This window comes from Anabrus simplex, chromosome 6 (genome assembly GCF_040414725.1).
Source record: "Anabrus simplex isolate iqAnaSimp1 chromosome 6, ASM4041472v1, whole genome shotgun sequence".
NCBI classification, from domain to species: Eukaryota; Metazoa; Arthropoda; class Insecta; order Orthoptera; family Tettigoniidae; genus Anabrus; species Anabrus simplex.
The window spans coordinates 322655858-322666934 of record NC_090270.1 but is presented as its reverse complement, the minus strand read 5'-3'; the positions used below and the strand labels follow the sequence as shown (position 1 = coordinate 322666934).

Here is an 11077-nt window from a genome sequence, read left to right as displayed (position 1 = left end):
TATTAGATAGGCAGCGCAGTCCCGTTCGTTGAAAGTGAGAAAATGTGTGGTGTTTCATTTCAACGAGTATTTCGCAATATGAAAGCATTGCTTTTAATCGCGCCATTCCTACTGACGTCATTGTATGTTCATTTCAGTTGGGAAAACCACTAAAGGCCAGTTTTCACATGTAGGACTGTGCTTCGGCTGTGCTTCGACCGTGCTACGGCGGTGTCGCCTACTGTGTCTTTTCACATGTAGGACTGTGCTGCGACTGTGCTGTGGTCATGTGGTCCTTGTTCATTGCATCTGTGCTCACAGGTTGGAGACATGGATCTGAACGAAGAAGACGTAGTTATCGCCTGTGCAGCGTACATTGTTTTACAACAAAAGAAGAAGAAAAATAAGAAACGATACTGGGTTCATAAATTGTTTACAACGAGAGATGAAGAAGGAGAGTTTCACACAATTTTCGGTCGGCTACGAAATGACCAAGAAAAATTCGTAAAATATTTTCGAATGAGTTACTCCAAGTTTGACAATTTGCTTCAACAACTGAAACCACATCTCACGAAAAAGAATTCAAAATGGAGGAAATCCATTAGTGCAGAAGAGAGACTAGCATTAACATTACGGTAAATAATATTCATATGTACTGAAGTATTTTGATCGTACATCAGTGTACGTTTGGTGTAAATTTGCCACTTGCATGTCCACTAGCATTATACGCATATATATGCAGTTAATTAACATTGAAATGTACACTGAGTAGATATTAATATTAATTTTTACAAATTTTCCAGGTATCTCGCATCTGGAAATTCGCAGATCTCCATGAGTTTCAGTTACAGAATTTCCCCGACAGCTGTTCACTCTATAATAGTCTCCACATGTGAGGCTATTTGGGACATTTTGTCTCCACAAGAAATGCCCCAACCTACTGAGGAAATGTGGAAGAAAATATCTGAAGAATTCTATGATCTGTGGCGTTTTCCGAACTCTATAGGAGCTTTAGATGGAAAACACGTTGTTATTCAAGCGCCCCCAAGCAGCGGGTCTCTCTTTTATAACTATAAACATACTTTCTCTATCGTTCTTTTGGCATTAGTGGATGCCAAATACAGATTCATTGCTGTTGATGTAGGAGGTTATGGCAAGTCCAGTGACGGAGGACTATTCTCAAGATCAGTTTTAGGAAGATCTTTGGAAAACAAAACGTTAAATATACCAGGTCCTAAACCGTTGCCAAATTGTAATGAACCTGTTGTGCCTTATGTAATACTTGGTGATGAAGCTTTCCCACTAAAAACGTATCTGATGCGTCCGTACCCCGGATCCACAGCTCGCAGTGATGAAAGGCAGGCGAATTATAATTTCCGGCAGTCGAGAACACGACGAGTAGTGGAGAATGCCTTTGGCATTGCTGTCCAGAGACATAGGGTACTCTATGGAAGACTCCATATGCACCCAGAAAATGCTGAAAAAGTAGTGTTGGCAGTCTGTGTATTACACAACTATTTACTCAGTGACCTGCCAGTAGTAAACGATTACGAAGACAACAGAATACGTTCTGAGCAATCATTGTTTACTGCGCTACCACATGTTGGGGTTCAAGGAAGTTTTGAGGCTACAAGAGTCAGGGAAACGTTTCGAGAATATTTCATGAATGACAAATTAGGTCCCTAGACAAGGGACATTGTGATGGAAGGAAGGTGTGATTAATAACTGATAACACAAAGACGTACGTGTACAGTTTGCTTCATTGTATTTTATTCACTGTATTTTCAGCACAATACATGATACATATGCTCTGTTATTAAATGACACTAGTAAAAAAATAAAATGTTAATGTTATATTCTGTCCTTCATGCTAGGCTACTGGTAATGAGTTTCTTGACTCGGTATTATGGCTGGAGTACTTGTGCCAGGATCATACAAGCTGAGATGAGGGAGATTGCCATGTGCGGAAACGTGATGGGTCCTGTTTCCAGTATTCATATTAGCTAAATTATATCCCACTATATTGCTGTTTCTCTGCATTGCTTCCTTTCGAAGAATTTCTAATTCCTTGTTGTTAACAATGTTGAAAATTTCCCGTTTAATTTCTGCCTGTTCGAGTTTATTAAATTTCAGCATTGTTTCGGATATGTCGTCGAAGAACGTCATCAGTTTCCTTTTGGCTGGGTCCAACATTTGCTGAGTTGTGGTTCTGGATGAAATAAACTGATTTAACGTTGTCGCTAAATCAGATGTACGTGTAGATGACTCCTGTGATGCTGCTCTTTTACGCTTTATTGACACCGTTGATACCGCTGGGGACGGAGTAGATCGTGGTGTTGAATTATCAGCATTATTATCAGCAGACTCGTATGTGCCCTCACTTTCCTCCCGTTCTTCGTCCAAATTTGTGTGAGTTCTGAATAATAATAATAATAATAATAATAATAATAATAATAATAATAATAATAATAATAATAATAATAATAATAATAATAATAATAATTGTTTGTAATTTTTACGGATAACCTAAGAAACATTTGAACTTACTCTCGCTCCTGTAGAAAAGGTTTGAGAAATTCCATTTGCATTTCAAACCTCCATCTTTTAATCTTCTTGGCAGCCTGGCCACTCATAGTTCTTCTCCTGTTCAAGGCTCTTCTATAGTAAGATCTCAGCAAAGTCCATTTATTTTTGCATTCTTCAGCTGAAAATAGCGGGGAAGTACAAATTAATCACTTCAGTTTGGCCTAAACGATATCTTCCTGCACAATAACAGGCTTCTAAAAGAAACTTACCAGTGATGTTGAGTTGCACTGCAATATCCTTCCATATTTTGTCTTTTAAATGGTTGTTGTCATAGTCTCTATGCTGCAAATTATAAAGGCATTCATGTTGTTGAACTAAAATTATCACTTGTTCTTCCATCTTTAAGGAAGACAACTGCGCCACACCTATTACTGCAAACTATCACACAATGTATCTCAACCAACGAGCACAGTACTCAGACAGCGTACTACGCACTCTATGTTATTCTGTCCTCGTTTATCTCTGGATCACGTGCGACCGAGTGCTTCCGATTACTACCGAAATAAGACGGAAGTCCGGCTTGACGACACTAGGGCGACCGTTTCTAATTTTCACATGTGGTACTGTGCTGAGACCAGGCGACGACTGTGTGGGCCGTAATCGCTCTGCTTGGCGATCCACGACAGCACGGTACCAACACGGTAGGGACACAGTCCTACATGTGAAAATACTCAACTGCTGTTCAATGCAAATAGAATGCTTTATACTGTTTGGCGATTGCGGACGACACAGCACGGTCGAAGCACAGTCGCAGCACAGTCCTACATGTGAAAACAGGCCTTAAGACAGTCTTTCTGAGGATGGAAAAAGGCATTGTAATGAAAACATCCCAACCTGATTGTGACTGATGGTATGAAATTGGGTCTACCATTACAGTAAAAATTCCCTCAGTCTTCATATGAGAAAAGATGTTTGGTGACCTTCCGTCGCGTTTCTAGGGTAACGTTAAGAGCTATACAGTTTAAGACAATCTTGCTCACGTGTACACTACCTAACCTAGAATTCGGTGTAAAATGTAGAATTCCGTAGCGAAGCTCGGGTACATCAGCTAGTTTAATTTAAAGATACATTTAGACTGAAAGACATTAAAGTGATAGGATTAATTATAAGAGCTCGAGGGACTATTCCTCGATTCATTGTGAATTTTGTAAGCAGTTTAATTTAGGGGTTATGGAACTAAACTATGTCTTTGTTAGCTTTGCGAGGTTCCATTTAGTTACTGAGAAGTTATTGCTACGTGATATAACCCCTTTATAGTTTAAAAACATTATGAAAATAATGTAATGAAAATAATTATTGTAAACCAAAAGTATAATTTCATTTGTTCATTACGCTTTGTGCACTGTGGCCACTTTCGACAGAGGGAAATTTTGTAATTATATATATTTTCCAAGTTTATGCTTATTCTTTATTCCGTGGATTTCCTATCTTGAAAAATGAAAACATTTCTTTTACGGATTTTTGGCAACATTGTTTTCTTCGGGTAATATTCATTGGGGCAGGCGGACAATTTCCTAACGATTCGTATAGTTATTTATTTTGAAGTACCTGGTATTCTTTGGTTGTGTATATGTGTGGTTTTGCCGCTTTTGCCTGTTGGTGTATTTGCTGCGATTTGCTGTTGTTAGTATCTATAGGGGAAAATGGCGGTCCTTGCTGCTGCAGCACTTTTGGACGAGCTTATGGGAAGAAATAGGAATGTTGCGCCTAATGATAAACCAAGGGAATTAAATTGGGAAGATCCTGAGGTAATATATGTTCATTATAATTATGGTAACTTAAGTTATAGTCTATGGTCTTGTGCCGCTTTAATTTTCACGTTATCGGGTTGATTTGTCTTGTAATTTAACCTTTGCTATTTTGAAACTTGTATTTATTCCTCATTTAACTTATGTGTTCTCGTGGAATGACTTTTCTTTTTGAAATTTTATAATGCGTTAAGGTCTGTCTTTCCATCCTTTTGAAAATATATATGTGTAATCTTAAGTTATATGTTATATACAGTTTTTTGCACTTAAACTCTCTAGTCCGATGAATTCGGATTACTGGTTCATTACGTCGATTTTTTGTCAGTTTGAAAGGGAAAGATTTACGTTGCTAAATTATTCCTTATAGGGCTTAGATGGATAATTTGCTTGTTTAAAATCGAATTCCGACTGATAAGCCCGGGAACTGATAAATAGTGTTCACTACTATATTTCCTGCACTATTCTTTAACGAACTTGTGTGTGTGTATTGGGTCTTGCTGGCTGCCTTGGTTGCCAGTATTTGTAAATAATAGAACTACACCAAAGAATTCAGAATAAAAGAGTGAGTTTTAGTTTCTACAAAAGTCATGTAATTCCAGTAATTAGAAATAAACAGCTGTGTAGATTTTCCGTTTATTGTTTCTGTTGTTGAAAGCGTAGTGTTAGTACAGTGCTGCAGTGATGTACACAAGCTATTATTTTTCTGCATTCTAACAGAATGAGACATTGGTTTCCCATGTGTATGATGGGAGTGATTATGTATGAAAACTGTTGTGGTTAAATAGGCCTGTTGATTACAGAGGTTGTTGAGCTGTTAGTAATGTGCATCTGATTGACCGTAGACCTGTTATGAAAATTACTCATATTCTTTCGTTTAAACTCGCATCAACTTCTTTCAACTTAATTATTTTTCACAATTTGTTAGGTGTTCTTTAGATATATTGAGCAATATTCACTAATTTACAGTTATACTTTGATAGTGGATGCGTTTGGAAAATCATCAAAAATGAATTGAAACAATATCTAAAGTAGCTGAAAACAGAGATCCTTCCTTTATGCTTGCTAGGAAGCGGAATTTATACAAATCTCACTTGGAAATTGTTTTGATGATGATGCTAGTGACTTTACGTCGCACTGACACATGTCTTATGGCAAGGGAAATTGTTTGAGAAGAGAGATGAGTTCATTGCGAAGTCCTGGAACTCACCATCCCTCCCCCAGAAGTAGATTTACTTTTATAACCTAATAAAGAGCAACACTCATCATTGTCCATTGCTGAAGAAGCTACTTGCATACCTATTGTCCGACTGAAAGTCGCATGTGCCACCATTCGTGTCACTCATAACTAGATTCGATTACAAACCCAGGCAGAATCAGAACGCAAGCCAATAGAACTGATATAAGCGAGGACATGTCGAATCAAACGTACAATGCTCTTATCACCCTGGGACAAGGTGTGTTTTTGAAAAAGTATGGAAAAAAGTTGTAACTCAGCTTTCCACCACTAGACCCTATAGAATTCACTGTAATTGCCCCATATCAATCTCAATTATGAAAACGTATTACTGTTCTAATTCAACTTTCCATCACTAGCCCACATAGAACTCACTGCTATCACCCTAACCTTACCCTGAGGAAATAAAGACTAAGTTAGGAATTAACTTGATGGATGAAACTGCATAAACTGGCTTTGGTGGTGGGGTCATATGATGCGAATGGAGGAGGATAGATTACCTTAGAGAATAATGGACTCTGTTATGGACGGTAAAAGAAATTGAGGGAGTCCAGACCTATGGTGTGTGCACAGGGGAAACTAGAGGCCTAAGGCCGCTTCGCAGTTCTAGCCTAGAGGCTTTCGCCTCCAGACTCCCTTTGCTTGTCTCCAAATCACTGATCTCGTTCAGGCTCTACCCTAACCTATCCAAACCAATGGTGTTTACACAGGAAACAGTCTTTTTTTACTTTTAACTTCCATTCCTTCCTCCCCATCTTAGTTCTTAACCAGAGAGGTTGGCAGCCTTGTTGACTGCCCCGACCATGTCCTCTAAGAAGTAAGCAAAAGACAAGTCACTCCACGCAAAGCCCAGGCTCTAATATTGGAATGCACGGGCTGCAATTTTGATGAAACATGTACTTACACTGCAGTCACATTTGATTTCACACAAGGCAAGCAAGAGATACTTCATTACAAATGGTAGCATTTGAAAGGTATTGCCAATTGCACGCTAAGGTAGTTCAAGGTCGCTAGACTGCCAGTTCTTAACACGTGTGCACAGAAGATAAGCCAGTGTGTTGCGTCTTACGAAACTTCCCTCTGTAAATGCTTGTAGTGTAATGCACAAAACTCAATGTATGATTGCGCTGCATGAAACTTAACTCCTATTGCTTTGTAATGTGGAAGACACTTCCTTCATGGGAGCAAATAGCAGTGGATCTTGTAACGAGGGGTAAGAGGAGGCCTCCAGTTTCACTACTTCTTGAGGCTTCAGATTAAGTTGCCAGGCTGTAGTATTATGTCCAGGAAAAATCTGGGTAGAACTTCCATCATTGCATACCAGCATATATTACATTATTTTGAAAAATGGTTCATATAAATCTTACTTTGTTTTGGTTGTGGGAGAGAGAACGATATGTTCATTGCCACGGTTAGGTACCTACTTACGCACCTCTAGAAAATATTTTTTTTTATTTTTAGGAGAGAATGTAAATTGTGCGACAATTTCCATACCTCAGAATGTCACCAGCCACAGCCATAGGATGAATTTTAAAAAATGTGGGCAACACTGATAGATATTATCGGCACATTTTTTAGCGATAGATTTACAGCCTAGTGCTGAATCGGTAGACCTCGGCAATCTTCGAGATTCGCATTGGCAACCTATGAACACAAACTATGAAACGCTTATGCATCGCTGTGCGACATCTGGCGTACTAGTACTGTTGTTGTTGTTTACACAGCAAAGCCAAACTATATAATTCATGCTAGGAACAAGATTTGCATCAAGAAATGTTATATAATGTTATATAACGTGTGTGTGACAGTTGTTGGCTTGAGATAATAAAGGTTTAGAAAATTCATATCGATCGATCATATTATTGCTTCAATTCAGATTTCATTTCCATTCAGTTGGCAGTACTACCGGAACCGGGAGAACTCCCTCCTTACTCCTCACCCCCGTACACAAATCTATCGCTAAAAAGTGTGCTGATTATACCTACTCATCCTGTACTAAAGGCAAAGCCTTGTTGATGCAACCATTGTCCTCTCTCCTCTGCTGCTCTGTTTCTTTTCTTGTATTCCCTGTACTTCATCACATAACATTCTCTGGGTCTCGCTCTTCCTCTGCCTCTCTTTCCCAACATTTTTCCTCCAAAAATCTTTGAGGAACTTAATGTGTCTCAGCATAATCATCAATGTCCCACTCCAGTTGCCCGGGTGTGGTTGACAAGCCTCCTCCACTCCTTTCTGTCCTTCCACTTTTCCTGCTCCATTACTTCTGCCACATCCAATCCAGCTTCTCTAATGACCTTCCAAATCTTATCCACCCACCTTCTTCTCGGTGTCAGCATGTGGCCTACTTTATTTTTCCTCTTTCCCATCTCTATGTCTACTGAGGGTCTGTTTTTTTTTATTCACCACTTTTAAAACTTGAATTTCTATCAGTGTTCTGGTGATCGTCCTCCATATCCACATCTTCACTGCCTTGAGCCGAGCTTTCTCCTTTTTCCTATTGTCCAGCTTTCACACCAATGTAACAACAAACATTGTCCAGAAGTCTTCATTGTCTCCATGCCCAAGTGCCTGTCAGTCAAAATAACTTTCTTTGTTTGGAAGGCTTGCTTAGCCAGTGCTGTCCAATTTATTTATTTATTTATTTATTTTAGAAGTACATCTGTAGTCCTCACTGGTGTTGTTTCCCAAATAACAGGATTGTTTTATGGTAGAAATTCGTTAATCCAGACTAATTTGTAGGTGATTAGTTGACCGGATTAAGAGAAATCCAGATTACCTGAAATAACACACAAGAACAGTAGGAACTGCATTAAAACTTTGTTTAGAGCAACAAAACACATCTATTATGGAACATTTTAAGGATATAGGCCTGAACAAAATTATTCTTTGTTTCGGTGTCATGGAATTCTGAAAAGTCTGAACTCGCTGAAAATGTATGTCTAACTTTACCAGTATTTTCATAAAATAAACTCAGTAGCTTGAATTTCAGTTCTTCTGACAGCCTGTGCACACAGATGTACTTGCATAAATCACTTGTTCGTGAGCACATCTCAGGACTTGCTCTGCGGACTTTCTCCTCCGCTTTTATACACGATTTTTTTATTTTTGCGCAAGTGTCAATAGTTCACTTTCATTCTTAATATCGGAGATTGACTGTTTGGTGATTCTGTCTCAGCAGCGCAGATATTAGGCATGGATGCACACTTTTAATTTTTTCATTGCTAATTTTTCGTGAATAGAGATAGACCCTTGTGTTTGTGGTTCTCTCAAAAAAAGGGCTTACTGAATGACATAAGGTAATGACGTTCCAGTTTGTTGAAATTCTGGACAAGAGTGAGATGTGTTTATGGCAACAGCTTAATAACAGACTACAATGCGTATTCTGGGCAAACAATCTTAATCACCACAGAGCTATGTGGTGGATGTGATTTTTTACATTCTGCTACTTGTAAAACTGGTTACATCGTGCATTCCTATCTATGAAATGTCACTGTAAAATTTGTCACAAATGGAACATAATAGTGCTTTTACTTAAGTGAAGTGAAAAATCTGCGGTAAATTAAGAAATACCGTCGTTATTGGAAAAATATGAATACATGCTTAAGGCTTGCAGATAGGACTCCTTTATGTCGTATTCCGCTGCTGGTGCCATCTTTTGTTAATTTCATGAGGTCCAGGGCTAGCACCGAGGAATGGGAGTGCTATGTCTGTGAATTTTTATTATCTTTGTCCATATGACTAGAGCGGCCAGTTCAAACAGCATTCACGATGTTATTTCGTTCTTTAATGAGGTGAATGACCATGTTATAGTGATGTGGCTGGAACTCTACGGAAAAACAACTAAGGATGCATTCAACAACTTGGTGCTGCACATCGTAAGTACCACAAAAATGATTTTTGTTGAAAGAAAAATAGCATGCATGATCCCTGGACCAATAAATCACTAGTCCACAGAATTCTTCGTATGTACATTGGCCATAGCTTTTTGTCGCCTATTAAATCTTGCATATCGCGATACAATTCAGGAAATGTCATTGACAACTGAAGCAATGAAACGAAAGCAAAGAACTTTAGTGAACACAGATATCAAACACGAAATTGTTGAAAGTGTAAGACAAACAAAAGACATACGTGTGTTACTGTGAGTGTAGCACCAAAAGTACTTGTTAAGTACTAAAGCCGGTATACATAATATTCTCCAAAAATAAAATGTTTCTTAATTTACCGCGGATTTTAGACTTCAAATGTGTAAAAGCAATTATTATATTTCAATTGTGACAAATTTTACAGTGACATTTCTTAGATAGGAATGCGCGACATAACCGTGAAACTTTGCATTCTGCATTTTCTACGAGTTTTTTTGTATGGGTCCAGATTAAGCAATGTCCGGCTTATTGTGGTATGGATTAACGACGTTTTACTGTACAGTGGTGTTCGGGGCAACTGTGGCACAGTAAAAGTGTCAAGACATTTGTTGAAGTGACTCTTGTTCACTGCGTCCCTCTCGATGGTGGCTCTTTACTATGCACCCCTGATGGTTTAGAGTAATTGAGTGTCACTACAAGGTAGATCTTTTCAGACAAATTGAATATCGCTAAGAGACTAACAACACCAGCCGGGACCATGCTGCTGCTGTCTTGCCTGGCGTTTGTATACTCAAATTGTACCAAAATCTGCCATTGGAACTGTTTAGCTAACGGAGTACTTTCAGATCCTTCCACTATGCTACATGAAATGATTTAATAATCTGTACTATTAAGAACCTCCTCTGTGAACCATGTGACCTTGCCGCGGTGGGGAGGCTTGCGTGTCCCAATGATGCAGATAGCCGAGCCGCAGGTGCAACCATATCGGATGGGTATCTGTTGAGAGACCAGACTAACGAATGGTTCATCGAAAGTGGGTAGCAGTCTCTCGGTAGTTGCAAGGGCGGCAGTCTAGATGATTGACTGATATGGCCTTGTAATAATACTCAACATGGCTTAGCTGTGTTGATACTGCTACACAGCTGAAAGCAACGGGAAACTACAGCCGTAACTAACTCCCGAGGACATGCAGCCCTCTCTGTATGAATGATGTACTAATGATGGCTTCCTCCCGGGTAAAATATTCCGGAGGTAAACTAGTCCCCCATTCGGATCTCCGGGTGGGGACTACACAACAGGGGGTGATCATCAGGAAGATGGATACTGACATTCTGCGAGTCGGGGCGTGGAATGTTAGAAGTTGGAATCGTTGTGGTAGGTTAGAGAATCTGAAAAGGGAGATGGATAGACTAAAGTTAGATGTAGTTAGTATAAGTGAAGTACGTTGGCAGGAAGAACAAGATTTTTGGTCAGGCGACTACCGAATTATCAACACAAAATCAAACAGGGGAAATGCAGGAGTTGGTTTAATAATGAATAAGAAAATAGGGCAGCGGGTAAGCTACTACGACCAGCATAGTGAAAGAATTGTCATCAAGATAGACCCCAAACCAATGCCCACCACAATAGTGCAAGTCTATATGCCTACTAGTTCAGCGGATGAT

The 11077-nt window shown here is 39.1% G+C and overlaps 2 protein-coding genes across 4 annotated transcripts in view; both read left to right on the top strand.

The window, feature by feature from the left end:
* The first annotated feature begins 309 nt into the window (after positions 1–309).
* On the top strand, positions 310–1665 carry LOC137501303 (putative nuclease HARBI1). The gene is made up of 2 exons (XM_068228301.1): positions 310–614; positions 783–1665. The coding sequence occupies exons 1-2, from the start codon at positions 310–312 to the stop codon at positions 1663–1665; spliced, it is 1188 nt and encodes a 395-aa protein (XP_068084402.1).
* Positions 1666–4001: 2336 nt separating this feature from the next.
* Positions 4002–11077, top strand: part of LOC136876531 (luc7-like protein 3) — a 239329-nt gene continuing 232253 nt past the window's right edge. For all 3 annotated transcript variants that reach the window (XR_010860603.2, XM_067150563.2, XM_067150562.2), the window contains exon 1: positions 4002–4313. Coding sequence is in view for 2 of the 3 variants with exons in the window: in XM_067150563.2 (XP_067006664.1) it covers positions 4209–4313 (105 nt within the window). In the remaining variant the exon portion in view is untranslated. The remainder of the gene's footprint in view (positions 4314–11077) is intronic.